Source organism: Cydia pomonella, chromosome 14 (assembly GCF_033807575.1).
Source record: "Cydia pomonella isolate Wapato2018A chromosome 14, ilCydPomo1, whole genome shotgun sequence".
NCBI classification, from domain to species: Eukaryota; Metazoa; Arthropoda; class Insecta; order Lepidoptera; family Tortricidae; genus Cydia; species Cydia pomonella.
This window is the reverse complement of record NC_084716.1, coordinates 16,133,900-16,153,384: the sequence shown is the minus strand read 5'-3', so window position 1 is coordinate 16,153,384 and position 19,485 is coordinate 16,133,900. Positions and strand designations below refer to the sequence as shown.

The following is a 19,485-nucleotide window of genomic DNA, read 5'->3' as shown; positions in this document are numbered from 1 at the left end:
TGCGGGGTGTGGATGGTGTGGAGCCTCAGTTGGTGATGCATGTGTGGATCCTCATGGCATTCAGATCTTGGTGATAAGAAGGTCATCATGTACAAGTTTTTGCTAAGCAAGTATGACTTAGGTAGCCGGGAGGCTTGCTAGTTCGTATTTTCTATCGTACATCGTCATATGATAGAGGATTTTTTTTTTCCAAAAGGGGACGACCCTCCATACTATTTCACCGAATCATACGGAGTTTTACTCTTTGTCATGAGTAACTTTTTTACGGCCCAAGCAGCAACAAAGGTAATGCTCTCCCTCCTCGCCGTTGGTGTGCGCGGCCTCTTGGACGGCGCGAGCGGACTCTTCCTCCTCGACCTCGTCACGGCACAGGTTTAGGCAATCATCCGTCACGTACAGACAGAGGTATGTGATGGCTGCTGTAACTTACTCAGCCGGTTTGACCTCCTCTCCCTCCTTCTTCTCCTCGCCGTCGGTGAGAGCAGCCTGCTGGACGGCGCGAGCTAGCTCCTCCTCCTCAGTCTCGTCACGCCATGGGTTCAGGCATTCGTTGTCCGTGGGCTCGTACGTGCCGTTCACGATTTGAGCGCGCTGTTTAGACAAAGACATTAATTAATAATAGGGTAATACATGAAGATACTAGAAACTTAGTCCGTTGTACCCAGCTGGGGACAGTGTAATGTTAAAGTAATCAACGAAATTTGAGGTAAAAGCAAAAAGGAACTCGAGTGGGCTTAAGTTATAAGATAAGTGTCGTAAAGTGACACTAGACAAAACAACTGCCAACTGACTAATAAACATTCTCAAATATTAACTTTAAAAGCATATGCATTACAACCAAGTGTCATTGCTGTAGAATTTTAACTCTCGACTTCAACTAGCCCCTTCTGCAGCTCATAGTTACCTTCTCAAACAATGGCTTGTACAGCTTCTCATATTTGCACTCCAGCTGGTGCACCTCGCTGTAGAACTTGGATTCGACGTCGACGAATTCCTTCTGGAGCGTTCGGAGCGCGCGCACTCGTCGCCTGACGTTGGGAGGGAGGGACGCTATGGCCTCCGCGTGGATGCGGTTAGTGATGGCCGCGAGCATCTCGCCGCGGGTCATGCCGCTGTAACAAGTAAATAAATAGATTGTTGGCTTTCGACTTATTTTTTTTTTTCTATTTATGCATTTCTCGTGTGATTAGATAAGGTAGCAAAAAGAAACCTTGTAGCGAGACATTAAGGCGCCTTTTCCAACGCCGCAAATATTCATAGAATTTTGGGATAGCCTATACATACTGATTTTGTTGTCTGACGCTATCTGCCTCTATCGCTCTAGCATATTCAAGCGACAGAGAGGCAGATACAGAAATGTCGATTTTATTTCGTGGTTGGCTCCATAGTAAGAATCGTTCAGTAAGACCTACGTAACTACGTATTCACCCCTTGAGTATGGTCAGTAGGGTGGGTCGATTTTTTAAAATAATTATAATGAATGTTGGGTAGGTTTTAAAAGTTGCGGTTTAGTTCATTTTGTGTCAGAAAAACAACGATATATTTTTCAGCCCTCTACCGAAGGTTGAATATTTTAGATATAATTATTTTTGGATTCGTAATATTACTGTTCCTAAAATGTATTTAAATATTTTAGTTCTACTTTTTAGTAGTTTTTTTTTAATTTTTGCACGTAATGGAACAAATCTGACAGATATTTTTTCATATCAAAATGAAGGTAGACTAATATTTGTCAACCTTATTTTCGTTATACCCACCAATTTGCTTACTTACGTTTTGCCGTGAATATTATCGTATTAAATTAAACGTTATGCATACTTATTTGGCAATAATTTTAGTAAATAATAGTTAATATTTGTGTGAGGTAAAATTTGTACTTAGAACACTGTATAAATACTTTTAGAATTTCTAGTTAAGTTAAACACTATCTCCAAAACGCGAAGTGACCTGCCCTTTGTATGGACCACCTTCCGATCTTAATATGGGATTCTTGACTACAACATCAGATACTGTAAAATAAAAACTTTATGTACGACATAATTTGCTAGATATATCAATTCCGGAAAGCAACCATCAATTACCGAAGTGTTTGCTATATGAGCTGCCACATTGAGAATAGAGAAGATCTGGATTTCTGCTTCTATACGTGGGTATAGTCATAAAAGGATAAAAGCGCTGGTAAAAAAGTATTATGATTAATACCTGAAGTTTAAACGGTATCCTTGAAACAAAAGGTCTGATAATTACATTTAAAAGTTAAATGTTTCAAAAACAGTTCCCTATCTCAACTTTTCGACATAGCAGCTTGCAAATGTAGGATTAATCTTTCAACCAACTATTGCATCTGTACTAAGCAAAACAAACTGCCAGTTATAGAACAAAAATGACTTCTAGATCAGACGTCGGAAAAATGGCGATAGCAGGTGTAGACAAAAATAAAATACACAAAAATCAAACGACAACAAAAATTGCAGCAACATATGACAGTTTTTTTTAAGTCTCAATGAGACCCAAGTTCCATTTTCTCCGACCTGAACAAAATAGCACTACGTAAATAGATGCTGCAACACATTGATTACGACGTTAATAAGTTCACTTCATTTCTGACATAACCGTTACAAAATATATCAACATTATTTATTTATTATTTATTTCCAAAATAGTTGTACAGCATAACAGTATATACTAAATCACTACATACAACACCTTAAGATTACCAGAACGTTCTGGCAGAACTATAACTTCGATACTGAGTTTCAGACCGATCTGGAGTTGCTATCGCAACAGTAGTGCTCCAAGACATAGGAATAATACCACACGAAGAAAAAACAGGTACTTGCTAAAAGTACGGTGGGCTCGAAATAAGGTACGACTTCGAAACCAGAATCTAGATCAATTATGCCTTCATTTAATTTCAAGGCGCAAGACAACTGTTAAAGTAACAAAAATGCATGTTTACAGTAGAATTTTTTATTTTCTCAACATAAATTATTACCAAAATGCCATCCTTAAGTATTGTATTAAGTTGAATAACTGGGTTTTAATGATATTGCAATCTGTATGTTTGTTGTATGGGAGCTCCATTTAAATATTTATTTTATTCTGTTTTTAGTATTTGTCGTTATAACGGCAACAGAAATACATAATCTATAGAAATTTTTAACTGGCTAACTATCACGGTTCATGAGATACAGCCTGGTGACAGACAGACGGACGGACGGACAGCGAAGTCTCAGTAATAGGGTCCCGTTTGACCCTTTGGGTACGGAACCTTAAACATGAAACTTTGAATTCCTGTAGAAGGCTAAAACATATTACAAAATCATTTTTTTTTTCATTTTATAGTAGTATATACAAAAAGGCACATTTTTAAACCCGCCCAGCAAAAATTTTGGTAAGAAAAAAAATTCATACAAAATCGACCCACCTAATGCCATGGCCAATGGTCAGGCCATAACAATATCACCCTGTATGTAGTCTCGACATCAAACTTGTGAAAACTAAATTATTTCCTGAAGCAAACCTTTCCTAAAATAAATACAGTTGCAGAAATAAAACTTTTCGAGCAGCTACCATGTTTTTTTGTTTATAGAAGAGTCTTTATAGAGTTTCTTAAAGCAAATAATGTCAAGAACGTATTTGATCTCAAAAATAGGGCCAATCGTCTTCTATGATGTAAACAATCGGAGTATGGCTGTTTAACATCTTTGACGGCACGTAAATATTTTGCATACAAAAGACTACGATTGCAGCGTGATTAGACTATCTCGTGTATAAAGCCCGTCACAGACGGAGCGATAATATAAAAAAAAATAACTTATAGCAAGGAGTCTCGCGATATATTTTACGTAATTTCACAGAGTCCATGCACCCACGGAGCTATATATATTCCGGTATCTTATGATATCTTATAGCGAGGAATCTGAAGATATCTTGCGATATATTTTGGTCTATTTCGTCTCTCTCACAATGTAGGTGCTAGACAGATAGTGATATATATTTTGTTATATTTGGCGTGTGTGGTGCTTAGCTATACTATAAGAAAGCTAATATTAATATATATTATTGCTCAGTCTGTGACGGGCTGAAATTTGCTGGTTGCGGAAAATTTCGGTCTCCATACAAAAATATGTAAATTTCCGATATTATTCCATGTGGAAATTTCGCAATTTTGGAAACTCAGACGGCTCATCTCTTGAGGTAACGCTCTTACAGAAATGATTAACAGGTGCATCATTTAAGTCACTTAAGAAATACTTGAGAATGCCATATATGAACAAACAAGATATAAACCTTCTTATAAGTACTACGGTAAATATGATTAATTCTTCAATCAGTCATTAACCCACTTATTTATCACTTACGCACTTTCAGTTCAAGGTGAAGAGAACAATGATAGCAGAAAAACTAGCAAGGCTAGACTTTTTGTGGAGTGCTAAGTCATGATAGCTAATTTTTTTCTAAAAAAGACGACTATGGTGGGAATTATCAATATACTTCTACAGTTCTTTCATTTCAAGTACTACACGAAATACATAACGTTTCGTATTAATAAGTAATATGTAGTTTAGGAAAAGTTCTCTAACATCCCAAGTAGCATTTAAGTGTCGGTAAAATCAATATACCAGCCAATTTAGAACTTAGGGTGGTTTAAGGGACTTATAAGAGTGTCAGAGAAAACTAACCTGAGCTCAATCTGTATAAAATCATTATAAAGGAATCTGCGTACGCATGGGGTGTTATATCAGAAAATAAAAAATCTACTATAAAACTTTAAGTGTTGTGTGACACTTCGACCTAATTCTATCGTTAAAGCTGTATACAGGCTGTATTGTAGTATCAATTGGCACTTGTTGCTGTAAAAAAGTATCTGTAAACTCCGTTATAAAACTTTAAGTGTTGTGTGACGCTACAAGCTTATTCTATCATTTAAGCTGTATAGAGGCTGTAGTGTAGGATCACCTGGCACTTGTTGCTGCATAAAAGTATTTGTCAACTCCGATTTAAAACTAATTCTTATGGCGTAATTTTACACTATTATAAGTATAATGGTGTTATAACTTCTGTCTGTAAGGTTATTATAGAACTAAAAGAATAAATGACAGCTGTAGTACAGTTTTTGTCTGTATTTCTGACCAAAGTCGCTTAAAGTAATTTTTTGACGTAATTTTGCACTCATATAAGTATAGTAGTTTTATGATTTCTGACAAGGAGTGTATTATAAAACTAAATGAATAAATGGCAGTCATTTAAATCCAAAAGCTGTAGAAGTGACTCCATTAATTACATAGTACAGCTACTAAGATTATGATGCTCTCCAACTATCCTATAGGCTGTTTAAATACTGTCGCCATTTTACTATGAATAAAAACATATTTGAAAATATAATTAAAGATAAAATATTTAACAAAAACTTGTCATATTATGATAACCAGCTAAAATAAATTGACTTTAACCTTAGAATTAACATTAAAAGAAAAAAAACCTTAACCTTAAAAACAAAAACTAAACTTATGTACCACTTTTAGATATTTTTGTTATGTTTTTCTTGATTATTAAGCAGGGGCGTGAATATTTTGCCAGAAAAGATACACATGTTCACAATAAATAATAATCGGCACTTACCAATAGTAATATAACTGCTCTCAAGATCCTGTATCTTAACTGCACTTTATTACTTTCCACTTATATTTGTCATTTGTCGCCATTACAAATATAGCGAATGAACAGAAGACATTTTTAGACTTGAATATTTTTTATTCTATTGTAATTCTTCTTAAAAACCTATTTAAAACTGATATTCTTAAATCATATTTATAAGAGATAATCTGTAGTGCTAAGGTTTCCATTTACACCGAATTACAGCTATTATACAGCTTATCTATTGCTTGTACAGCTACTGTACAGCTACTGTACAGCTCTAATAACGCGAAAAGCTGTATAATTGGGGCCCTTTTTTAACTTATAAGGGCTGTATAAGCGCTTATACAGCTGTAATACAGCCTAAATGTACAGCTTATAGTATTCAAATAAACTGATATACAGCTCTTATACAGCTAGCAATGCTACTTGGGATAAATACAAGATCACAAAACTGTCATCGCAGTTCACCCTTGGAGTGGTAGGCCGTCGACTCCCGACCGATTATGTCATTTAAATTTCAAATTTGATTAATTGAAATAATATCAAAATTCCAATAACTCAACGACATATGCCAATTGAAGAGTTAGGCGGGCGAGGCAATTTTCTCACGTACAAAACGGCTAGTGTAGACGTGCTTCGGCCGAGGCGGCACGCGCGTTTCCCTCGCTCCGCCTCGGACCTTCTACATTTTTTAATTTTTGTGGGGATCAAATTTTTTTTGTTCTCGTCTTTAATTCCGATTGGCTTGGTCTTGAAAGTGTTTTTAGTACAACAAAGGACTCGCAGGATATGTAACGAGGGCAAGAAAACGTTTATTCACCCTTTCAACAGTATTGATTAGATTAGTAGATTATTAGACATTCTCTGCAGTCTATTTTAGTTACAAGTTTTTAATTATTGTATTAATCAAAATAAATAATAATAATAAGACATGCCTCGGCCGTATTGTGCGTGAGGAAATTGCCTCGCGCGTATGTTCGCTCTGTGTTGACCTGGCTAATTAGAAGAAAAACATGCAAGATCTTTTTTAAAGCCGAGTAAAAGTAAAGAGTTGAATTCTTTGTGTTCTGCTGGGTAAAGGTCTGATCTTTCTTTAATTTCAATAGGCGGGTGCACAGAGCCACTTTTTGTGCGCGAGAAAACTTCCTCGCGCACAAAAAGGCCAGTGTGACGTGCCTCGGCCGAGGCGGCGCGCTCGAGCTGTGTGGACCCGCCTAATAATGCATGCTTTGTGCTAGTTATTTTATATTCTGTTTTATAACTACATAAGTTATTTGATCAAACGAGTTTTATAAGAAAATAAAATATTACAAGCTGTTTCAGAAGACCAGACAACTGCCTAGTAGGTAGCTAACTAAGATCTACTCTAATTTATAATGAAGCATTTTTTTCTTTATTGATATCTATCTAAGATAATTACATCGTGTGCTTATAAATCAGCTAGATGAAGACAAGATAGTGGTTTCATTTCCGTGCTAGATTGAGTTTCAACTAGAGCATGAAATGAATCATCATTGGGTCATTGACCTTACGTTTAAGGTAGAACAGGAAAAGATTATTGTTCTTATTAATTGTTTTTAGTTGCTATGCTAATTCGTAAGTAAAATTAGTAGGCATGTTGACAAGATGGTTGACCTATAAAATATTTCAAGGTCAGCTGAGGCATGCTATTTTAGGAATGCTTCATAGTAGCATGCTTTCGTGCGTAGTAAGCACGTGTTTTTTGACATACATGCGTTTTTAAATATTTTTGTAACATTTTTTTTTTGAGAACCTTATGAAGCTTTGTCTTGGAATAATTTATATAGCATGTAAAGGACCTGTTGGACTTACATTTGTCTCTCAAGCTGTTAACAAAATGAATTCTCATCTACCCTCCTCGACTTAAAAAGTAGAAATTATGAGAAACAAAAACTAAGTAAGACACTTATATAACTATCATCAAAGTAACAATCTTAGTTATTCAATAGAATATGAAACTACCTCATTAATTAGGAATTCTACTAAAAATTAAACTAACCAGAACTTAATAATTGAACTGTTTCTGCTTGAATCATTCCCACCTAAATTAAGATATTTAAGATCATTACTCATTGGATGAGTATTCAGGTCACATGACACATTCAATTAAAGTTTGAACATGTGACGGGAACATGGTCTTACCATGAATGTAATTTTTAAGAAAAGTATCAGTTTGTTGCATATTAGAAAATTAGGTCTGTATTTAGACACAGTAAATAATAGTAATACCATCTAGAAATGACACTTCCTACAAAACCAAAGATTGACAGTGACTCGGGGACAAATTGATGCTGTTCCTTTGTAATGTATTACACTGTCCCTTTCGGCTTTTTAGTGTTGTTAAAATTCAAGTCTTATCATTATCATATCAGTGGTTGTGCACGCCAAGGGATGTCAAGTTGTGCCATCCCTAATAATGGTTTGGAGCAATGCTGAGCTGAATGGAACTGTGAAAGGATCAGTGTGCGCCCCACTGATTTATATTAGCTATTGGCATACCAGTATTTTTAATAAGTGCCTTAAAATAATAAAAGTAGTTAATAAATCTGTGATATTCACCATGTAGAACTAGAACCATTAAGTGTTATAATAAACTAAAAATCAACTTCTAAATTAAATTGGATACCTAATTGTACTGCGATACTTAAAGTGACTTAGTTTCATTTAATTACTTAATCAAGATAGTAATTTAATTCGCACCACTAGAATTGCCTTTCTTTCCAGTCAAAAGGTCACGTACATGTATATTAAAATGAACATAACAAGTCTAAAAGAAATCCTAACTTATTTATGGGACATGATCATACCACGGACGTATGAATTTATGAAGTGACTCATGGGGGTTCCCATAAAAGGATACCCTGCACAGGTTATCGCACATGTCTAACTACAACAACTACTAAGGAACTACATGGAACGGATAGTTTCACAAAGAACATAACCTATAAACATGAACTGACCTTTTCATGAGGTGTTGCGCCAGTTCACCACCACCAACAATCTCCTCCTCCTCGCCGGATTCCATCTCCGAAGTCGCATCACCAGCACGCTCCACGGTACCCATGGTTTCTCCTAAAACAACACCAAAAGTTAAGTTTGCCGCCACGTTGAAACAAAACGATGTGCCGGCTCGAAAAAAACAATATATATTTCACTACACATGTCAATGTCATTAATTAACTGACAACCAAAACGTATAATAACCATTTATATAATGTAACATGCAGGCTATTCATAAAATTTCATCTCGGAAAACATAGTGCGCAGTACATATAAAAACCGATTTCGGTTCGCTGACCGACCACATGGCTGAAGATGTTCCACGCTGATATTAGCCAAAAGGAATCGCCAATATATACTTACAAGAGTTCTCGAATTACATAGGAAACTTTATGTTCAATTAAAGGTCACTAAAACTATTTAAAACAATTTATTTGAAATATCAACGTACCTTGCTGCGGGCAAAATTTGTTGGAAAAGAAAGATGGCGGTGTGAACTGAGAAATCAAACGGCAGCAAAGCGAGAGACAATGTGATTGGCACAAAGTGAATGAAATGACCGGTGATTGGAATTTGGAATGGAACGAATGGCATTTCCCGGAAGTCACGAAATCATTGCCATATACGAGGATGTGAAATTTTTTAAGTGTATACTAATAAAGAATAAGTCATCTAAATCAATAAATAATGACAATTAAATCAATAAAAATCTATCAATATTTCAATAACATATTATATAAAAGTTTTCTATAATTTTCTAAAGTTCCGAATCATAGCTTGGATCACTTTGTCGCGGATCGGGTCCCATGGAATAGCTTCTACTTGGGTTCTACATTAGATTTTGATGTATGTGTTTCACGTTAGTATTCCTGTAACTTGATTAATGAAAAGTATTTTATAAATATTGTCACTTTTTCAATGAAATAATTTATTATTAAGGATTAATTTAGCACCATTAACTACTGTCTCATATTCATGTAGCTTATTATTATAATTTGGACCTTTTCTGTGTATCATTCATCATTCTTTACATGTTTTATCTGTCCTCCCGATCAGTTGTCAAACGAAACGAGCTATAAAGAAAGTTAAAGCGATTGTTAATGTTTTTAACGGCGTTAAAGTGTAACATGTGTTAAATAATACTTATTCAAAGTGAATCCTATAATGCCGCCAACGGTTCAGACCAACGAGCCGGAACGGGACAAACGCCCGCAAAGAACTGGCGAAAGAAGGTTAGTTTCTCAAAACATAACAACCCTGCCGCTACGTAGGCATTTCTATACATAACATAATTATTTTCATTACAGATCGGAGCTTGTGACCCGCGTTAAATACTGTAATACCCTGCCAGACATACCATTTGACTTAAAGTTTATTACTTATCCTTTCCCATCGACTCGTTTCATCCAGTACAATCCCACCTCATTGGAAAAGAATTACCGGTATGAAGTCCTTACAGAGCATGATTTGGGAGTGCACATAGATTTGATAAATCGAGACATTTACCAAGGCGATGGCAACGCAGTTCTGGACCCAGCGGACGAGAAATTGCTAGAAGACGATGTTTTGACGCCGCAGGACTCTAAAAGGTCGCGTCATCATGCGAAGAATGTGTCGTGGCTTCGTCGCTCGGAGTACATCTCCACTGAGCAGACCAGGTTCCAGCCTCAGTCTATGGAAAAGGTGAGTAAAGGCTAGTTACCTAGGGTATATCTGCCATAAGATTGGTCGCACATACTTATATACTGTACTATTTTTTAATAATAATTACTGGTGGTTTATGAAAGCTGGCTGCTTTGATGTGACTAAAATCCCATATGTGTATGATAAAGGTCCTGCCCAAATATTTAGTCATCTGTTTGTATGTTTTGAGACCAATTTTTTTCTACTCGAGCTATAAGGAAAGAAAGAAACCCAAAATTATAAACTGTAACTTACATACAAAAGGTTTAACACATAGTCACTTTTGTTTACAACCGTAAAGGAAGTAATATACTCTTGGTCATTTATTTAGAACAATTTTCTGGGCAGTTTATAATATCAGCTGTCATCTATGGTTAAAATCCTGTAATAAAAGATAAAAACATAAGATATCAATATAAACAAATTAATTTATCAATATCACAGGTTGAAGCAAAAGTCGGTTACAATGTCAAGAAGATATTCAGCGAAGAGACACTTTACATGGACCGCGAAAGCCAGATCAAGGCCATCGAAAAGACATTTGAAGATAACAAGATGCCAATCGAGAAGCACTACAGCAAGCCTGGAGTTGTGCCCGTGGAGATTATGCCAGTGTTCCCAGACTTTGAGATGTGGAAGTATCCATGTGCGCAGGTCATATTTGACACGGATCCTGCACCGGCAGATAAGAATGTTGCTGGACAAATTGAAGCTATGTCACAGGCTATGATTCGGTCAGTGTTTAATTGTTCCTTTTTTCTTTTATCAAGGGATGGCCAAAGAATGTCTATTGGCTCTTGTTGGTAGGAGTTTAATCCGGCCTAAAACTTATACAGCAGAAAAATTATGGCTTTGAAACCGATATCCTATTTTTTTAATTGTAGATTGGTATCCCACTAATATTTATAATTTTATTGGAAGAGGCAATCATTAGAATATGATATTATAAGTGTTTTATAATTTAAGTTATTGTTACCAAATTAATTAATGATCTTCAACAAAACATTCCTCATCCTTATATGTATTATCTCATATCTTAATGAGCCTGTTTTAAATAAAAATAAAATATTGCCACTTCTTATAAACCTATTAATATGCAGTTACCTTAAAATGTTATGTAAAATTAAATCACTTCTAACATGTTCACAGAGGTGTGATGGACGAAAGCGGAGAACAATTTGTAGCCTACTGCCTACCCACCGAAGACACAATCATGAAGCGTCGCAGAGACATCACCGAAAGTGTTCCATACTTGGATGGAGATACTTATGAGTACAAGATGGCAAGAGAGTACAACTGGAATGTTAAGAGCAAGGCTTCTAAGGGTTATGAGGAAAATTATTTCTTGGTAAGGTTTTTATTTTTTTAACACTTTCAGTGCCAACTGCCCCATTTCCAATACAAAATGAACACACATAGCATATTCTTGTTAGTGAAAGTCTTAAGGGCAATTTTTGAAAATAGTATACAAGTAGTTTCTTTGCTTTCATGTTGTACATAAGTTAAAATAAAAAGTTTCAAATATGAACCCTGTAAGGGCATGGCAATTCTTATAAGTAACATAAGCTTAAAAATTTTTTTTTACACTGTGACAAGCTTATTATGCAAACAAGTTTATTTTATAGTTGGTTGTCAAATATTCACTGTTTTCAACGTGATTAGCCGAGCCCACACAGAGCGAGCATACGCGCGAGGCAATTGCCTCATGCACAAAACGGCCAGTATAGACGTGCCTCGGCGGAGACGGCGCGCTCGGGTGAGGAAAATGCTCGCGCCGCCTCGGCCGAGGCACGTGTGGACCCGGCTATTCGATTTTGCGATCCTGAGAAACTAGCCTGTAGCCTACTTATCCACTCTTACAACTGAGCTGACCAATAATTAGCTGAATAGCCCAGCTGTTGCAGTGAATATTGACATTGCATACTTTGTTGTACAAGTTATAAGATAAATTATTTGAATTAGTACGAATTATAGTCAAAAATAAAATGATAAATATGGATATCAGGTAAAAATTATAATTTAATACTTAGTGACATTGTATGTACATACTTGAAAGTGCTTGCTTTATTTGTCTGCTCCATTACGTTTTCATAGTCAGATTACCTACTGAACCCTATTTAGTCAAATTCGTCAGTAAGCATGAGCCCTGGATGTAGCTAAGCAAATTTATTTAGGCAACACCTAGTGGTGTTGGAAGGGACATAGGATCCCACATACGAAACAGCTAGTTAAATTAAGTAATTTAGTCCTCTTTAGTGAATAAGTATGTATTCTATTTCTCCTCCAGGTTGTGAGAAACCACGCAGTATACTACAACGAGCTAGAAACCCGCGTGCGTCTGTCCAAGCGTCGCGCCCGTGCCGGTGCCGCTGCGCAAGCGCTGACCAGACTCGTAGTAACACATCGGCCGCTCAGCGCAGCCGAACACCGTATATTGAGGCTGCGAGAGAAACAATTAGAACCCGTTCAGGTAAGACTACTAGAGTAATTCCAGAGAAACCACACAACATACTACAATGAACTAGAAACCCGCGTGCGTCTGTCCAAGCGTCATGCCTGTGCCGGAGCAGCCGCGCAAGCGCTGATTGGAGTTCCCTACTTGAAGCTCAGCTCAGGCTCAGAGAAGAGCCTGAACTAAAAAAAATTGGGCGCCAATTTGAATTTTTGCGTTAACGTACTGATTGTATTCACAGTTTGAGGGTCTTGGAGATTTCTAAATCTAAAAGTGGCAGCCAATCTGGTTCTATCAACTAGTATATTTGTCAAAGCGCTCGGAGTAACGCCCCGGCCGCTCTGCGTGGCTGAACACCGTCTACTGAGTCTGCAATAAACAGTTGAAGCCCGTTAGATCGAGATCTTGAAATACACATGCGGTTATCTCTCTTGTTTTATCCTAGAACGTCCATGATGTGGAAATAATTCTGATTCATTTCTATCCACAATGCCTAAAACTCTTGAAAACTAAAAATTCACTTTTTATGCTAAACTAATAAAGGTTATGTTTCGAACAGGAAGAGGATGAAGAAGAAGAAGAGGAAGAGGATGAGGAAGAAGAGGATAAACAAGAACAGAATGGAGAAAAAGAAAGGTATTCAAATTAAATTGGGATGTTCTTACTAAATCGACTAAGTCCCACTGTTAGTTCAATAAGACTTGTTGTGGAATCTTAGTTAGACAATTATATACACAACTTGTGGCTCTGTGACCTGCAGACCGCGGGATAAGCTTAAAAAGTAAAAACATAAAATATTTAAGTACTTCATTGAGTCATTATCAAACCAAACTGGTTTAAGGCGAAGGTTAGGGCAAGCTCTTTCCATACAAACTTTGTGCGCGTTTTTCTTCGTTTGTGTTTGCACTACAGTTATTATTTTTGGTAAATATGCTTATTTTTCTGTTAGCTAGGGCTTGATGTATTATTTTTTATTTTATTTTTTTAATAAAGAAAAAATTCTAAATCAGGTTCTGCGTATATCCAATATGTATATACAAGCAAAAAATGAAATTAAATGCTATAGTGCCAAAACGAATGAATATAACTTGCACAAGGTTTGTATGGAGAATGCCTTGCTCTACCCTGCGCCTTAAGTGCCATAGATCCTACTGTTGTTTAAATCCTTTTCGCTATTTTGAACTTTTTCCAAAAAACGAAACGACAGAAAAATTATATCTAACTACCAAACTTAATCACAAAATTTCACGAATATCGATTGAGAAATATGTGACCTGGAGAGAACATCCGGACACACGAAAGCATTTTTGCCCAAGCTGAATCTGAGACTTTTGCTATGCTCGATCAATAACACAAAAACAATTTGCGCTTAGTATATCGATCAATGTACGATCGTTATAATGTGTGTTTAGGGTTTCTCCTGCCGGATCTATCTTGTTGAATCTTACTAATTGTCTAGTTTTCTTATGAAATTAATTTATTTTCAGATCTCGTTCTCGCTCGAAATCAGGCTCAAAATCCCCAGCTGGCTCAGAGCGGTCCCGGTCAGGCTCGCGTTCCAAATCTCGATCCAAATCGCGATCCAAGTCCAAGTCGCGGTCCAAGTCGAGATCCAAGTCGCGATCAAAGTCGAGATCCAAGTCGCGGTCCAAGTCCCGGTCAAGGTCGCGCTCGGGCTCGGCGGCGTCGCGGAAGTCGAGGTCAAGGTCGAGGTCGGGCTCTGCGCGGTCTGGGTCTGCGAGGTACCAATGGACATTCATTATAACAAAGTTGTTTACAATACACCCTTACCCTTGAGTCCTACGAATCAAAATTCAATTTTATATTTATAAATGCGAGGTCGTTTTTTGGCTGGCAAATCTAGAACTTTGAGGTTGAAGATTTTTTACTGATGACTATTGTATTACTGTTCTAAAATTATAACTAGCTGCCAACTAAAATTGAGGTGTGCTCCAAAAAATCCGAAGATAAGGTGGTTTTTGGACCATCCCACCCTACTGACGGTTCAATAGTTTGATCCGTTTTGTATCTAATTATTTCATCAATTCGGATCAAAATAAATTTTATTGACACAGACAGCCCAACCGGAAGTGCATATATTATCAGTCCTCCTAAGGCCATCGCACCGCTATCGCTTTTGAATTTGTAACGTTCTTTTATTTATATAAAAATTAAAAACTCATACACAACGTGTATTCCTGATCATATTTAACCCTTTGACCACAAGTCTTGTCTTGCCAACGACGCCACAGCCGTCAGCTTCGCCAATGCAATAGGGACTTACGCGGCACTCCGTAAAGTTCGATTTCGCTTAAATATTCCAGAATATTCCTTTGCCATCTAGCGTTCAAAGGGTCATAGACTAAAATGTCCTATAAACTTTTTTGGAATTTGCATAGTTTCAGAGTTAATACCAATTTTAAAAAAAAACTTTTTATTGTAACTTACTGCAAAACAACTTTTTGATGACGATGTTGCCAGTATGGGGCCTAGTCTATTATCCTTATTGACAGATATCAAAAACTAACATAGGTTTTGCAAAAACTAGGTTTTACGAAAAAAGTACCAATTTATTTTAAGTGATAGTTTTATCACAAACATTCTCTATTTATGTACAAATGTATTCAATCGAATAAAGAAAACATTTTTTTTTTGGCGAAATAGATCTAAAATCTTATATAATATTTGTACCTTCTTTTGGCCTCAGAATGCATGGTTAAGACAAAAGTGGAAGACCCGTGTGAAATTACCTTTTCATACAAATGTAGTCTCTTTTTTTCGAATTTGTAATTATTATAAGAGTTAGGAGCATTAAAAAAATAGTATGAAATCTACTTTTTGCTCCTAATTTTTACAAAAATCAAAAAATTGAAGAAAGTCAAACTTCGTGGCACAGCTCTGGTTAATATACACCAAACTTCGAGCAACACCGGGAAGGGAGACGGCATTCATACTATTTCCCCTTTGCCGAGGCATAGGTACATCTGTACCTATGGCGGTGCATGTTGTGACTGGTCTGTACACAAAAAGACATCGAGGTGTGCAAGATTTATCTTTGACGTGTGTCATTTTCTATGTATTTGTGTCGTCATTACAGATTGGATTTTGTATGTAGTGAGTGTGAAGTGCGATTGTGTGCACGTTTCCCCCCGCAAAAAATGGCAGAATGATTTGTTCGCTAAGATATCGCTTATCGGATTATCGCTCCTCCCTTCCGACGTGTCGGAAGCCGGTGTTGCTCGAAGACACCAAATCATGTAAAAATATTTGCCATATTGTGACTGTCGCACTACTTTTGACTACGTTTGTATGAGGAAGCGGCCGTCCCCTTGAAATTTTTCGGGTTCCTTGTGAACACGTTATACATATAAAACAGTATATCTTATAATGTGAATCCTTTGCGTCTAGGTCTGGATCCGGTCGCTCCCGTTCCCGTTCGGGATCGCGGGCATCGTCTCGTGCTAGTTCCAGAGGATCTCGAGCCAGCTCTAAGGCCAGTGGAAAGGTAACAGACCCACTTATATTAGTATTACTGGTTTATGAATTAGGGACTATGAGGGAGTTTATTTCAGAAGTCAATATTTTAAAGAGTCCCCATACCTACCGACGTAGAATCTGCAAAAGCCGAAAAAGGCTTTATGCCATAAAGCTTTTTTCTATCACGTAAATAGGTGTGGGGAGACCCTAAGTGAAGTGGGCTGATACGTACATTTATAGGGTTCCGTAGCCATATGGCAAAAAACGGAACCCTTATGGATTCGTCATGTCTGTCCGTCCGTATGTCACAGCCACTTTTTTCCGAAACTATAAGAACTATACTGTTGAAACTTGGTAAGTAGTATTGATGTATTCTGTGAACCGCATTAAGATTTTCACACAAAAATAGAAAAAAAAACAATAAAGTGTGGGGGTTTCCCATGGCCCATACTTAGAACTAAAACTCGATTTTTTTTTTTCATCAACCAATATGTGTAGGGTAATAGGTGTTCAAAAATGATATTGAGGTTTCTAATATATATATATATTTTAAATTGAATAGTTTGCGCGAGAGACACTTCCAAAGTGGTAAAATGTGCCCCCCCCCCCCCCCCCCCTGTAACTTCTAAAATAACAGAATGATAAAACTAAAAAATATATATGTGGTACATTACCATGCAAACTTCCACCGAAAATTTGTTTGAACGAGATCTAGTAAGTAGTTTTTTTTAATACGTCATAATAGGTACGGAACCCCTCATGGGCGAGTCCGACTCACACTTGGCCGCTTTTTTTTACTATGTATCAGATTAGATTATTCATCTAATACTGTACCCCTTTGACAATATTGCTATAGTTGGGAACTGAGTTCTTCAGTAATCTGGTCTCAAGGGTTTTTTTATTTTACATTTTGAACGCTTTATGTCATAAACACAAACATCTCTCAAACGCCAAGCTCCCGGGCGCAAGCGAGCTAATGTATACCTTACTTGAAAGTGTGAAGGTTACTTAGACAGCGTACGTCATGACACCTACAGTTGTTCTTGGCGCTGCGGGCACGACTAGTAACGACGCCTTTAGGGGTTCTTGGCGTTCAAAGGATTAACATTCCACATCCTATGACGAAAATATGATATCTATTCTCATCACAATGACCTACAAGAGGGCTAATGTTACGGAACTTACGGTTTTTACTTATACTCTTATTTTCAGGGCTCCAAGGCCAGTTCCAAAGCAAGTTCCCGCGCATCGTCCCGCGCCAGCAAGCGCTCCAGCCGCGCGTCCTCTCGGGCTTCCCGCGCCTCGTCTAAAGGCTCAAGGGCCTCTTCTAAAGGCTCAAGGGCCTCGTCTAAAGGCTCGAGGGCCTCGTCTAAAGGCTCGAGAGCCTCCTCCAAAGGCTCGAGAGCGAGCTCGAGGAAGTCGGGCTCGGGAAGTGGATCTGAAAGGAGTCGAAGCCGCTCTGGTAGCGGGTCGAGACGGGTAAGCGATCGATCATCGATAACTAGACAGATTTGTTGAATCCCACAATACAATATGTCGGTGTATAAACGGATTGTTATTGCTACATCGATTATTTACCCTGAGAAGATATTATTTTGCCTTCGCCATGTTACGGATATTGTTAAGAGGGAAGCGATCTATGAAATTCCATTTCGGGAGAAAACGGTTACCACTAACTAAATCTTAACAAATCACTTTGATTTTGATGTCGATCGCTTCAGCATAAAATATTCTAGCTTTATAAGTTTCGCTTTTAAAATTGTCTTCTTCTTCTTCCTCGCGTTGTCCCGGCATTTTGCCACGGCTCATGGGAGCCTGGGGTCCGCTTGACAACTAATCCCAAGATGTGGCGTAGGCACTAGTTTTTACGAAACCGACTGCCATCTGACCTTCCAACCCAGAGGATAAACTAGGCCTTGTTGGGATTAGTCCGGTTTCCTCACGATGTTTTCCTTCACCGAAAAGCGACTGGTAAATATCAAATGATATTTCGTACATAAATTCCGAAAAACTCATTGGTACGAGCCGGGGTTTGAACCCGCGACCTCCGGATTGCAAGTCGCACGCTCTTACCGCTAGGCCACCAGCGCTTTTTTAGGAGTGGAAAAACGTTTTTTCACGCTGTGAAGACCAAAAATAAATACGAAGCATTAATATGTACTTTTATTATTTTATTAAGATTTATTAAATATTTATTGCAGGGCTCCCGCAGTGGATCAGCCTCTAGCGCCTCTTCTAAACATAGCGGCTCCGACTAGTGAATTTAGACTTATGTGTATTGTATTAATAAGGTATTCGTTCGAATTAAAGTAATTGACTGATTGATTGTTTGATTTTCTTTGCCTAACGCTGGGTGATTTTGGGGTCGTGATCCTGAATGTCAAAAACGTGTTAAATGTTCATACTAAACAAATATCCCCATAGGAATCACAAAAAAAAGGAAAGGCTCGATTTCCTCCTACGCTGATGTCGGTCCAGCGTACGAATTAACAGAATATTCTATGTAATCCAGTAACTTTGTCGCCTTTAGTAATGGGGTTCGTTTGCGTCAAATCCGCTAGTTCTGATTTTATGCAAAATTGTTTATGACGTTGGTTGGCCCAATGAATATTCCAAGTTTGTGACCAAGAGCGCCGGACGCAACTTTGTCAAAAAAACGAAAATAACGTGAAACTTTCAGTTTTTTTTTAGATTTGGGCGATTATAATCCTAAAGGATTAGTATTAGTGATATTACCTTCTCATATAACTTGCCCTAGTTGCTAAGAGCAGGAAGAAACAGCATATATTGACTGACGTTCGCGGCAGATTTATTGCTACGCTGCTGATGGCGCGCGTCGGCCTCACTCGTCAGCGCCGCGTGCGACTACCGATTGCTACAAAGCTGACCAGATAGCTGTACGCACGTGTATCGTCGTCAGCGACGCTGTGCGGTGGGCCATAGAACATTGTGGTAATTCGTACGCTCGACCGATGTCAGCGTAAGGAGGAAATGAAGCCTTTCTTTGTCATACGCGACCAACGGTACGCTCGACCGATGTCAGCGTAAGGAGGAAATGAAGCCTTTCTTTGTCATACGCGACCAACGGTACGCTCGACCGATGTCAGCGTAAGGAGGAAATGAAGCCTTTCTTTGTCATACGCGACCAACGGTACGCTCGACCGATGTCAGCGCGGAAGGAAGTCAAGCTTAATGGACACCTTGAGGGC

General features: G+C 37.8%; 2 protein-coding genes across 3 annotated transcripts in view; one reads left to right on the top strand and one right to left on the bottom strand.

Moving 5' to 3' along the window:
- LOC133525072 (nucleosome assembly protein 1-like 1) overlaps positions 1-9,254 on the bottom strand; it is a 28,092-nt gene extending 18,838 nt beyond the window's left edge. For both annotated transcript variants that reach the window (XM_061861300.1, XM_061861301.1), the window contains exons 1-4: positions 9,116-9,254; positions 8,625-8,736; positions 905-1,112; positions 431-591 (exon numbers count right to left, since the gene is read on the bottom strand). In XM_061861300.1, coding sequence (XP_061717284.1) covers positions 431-591; positions 905-1,112; positions 8,625-8,728 — 473 coding nt within the window. In that variant the 5' untranslated portion in view covers positions 8,729-8,736; positions 9,116-9,254. The remainder of the gene's footprint in view (positions 1-430; positions 592-904; positions 1,113-8,624; positions 8,737-9,115) is intronic.
- A 243-nt stretch (positions 9,255-9,497) lies between these two features.
- Positions 9,498-18,601, top strand: LOC133525069 (RNA polymerase II-associated factor 1 homolog). Its single transcript, XM_061861297.1, has 10 exons — positions 9,498-9,896; positions 9,972-10,347; positions 10,792-11,081; positions 11,497-11,695; positions 12,635-12,817; positions 13,359-13,435; positions 14,287-14,541; positions 16,208-16,304; positions 17,489-17,755; positions 18,478-18,601. The coding sequence occupies exons 1-10, from the start codon at positions 9,829-9,831 to the stop codon at positions 18,532-18,534; spliced, it is 1,869 nt and encodes a 622-aa protein (XP_061717281.1). The 5' UTR covers positions 9,498-9,828; the 3' UTR covers positions 18,535-18,601.
- Positions 18,602-19,485: the final 884 nt, after the last annotated feature.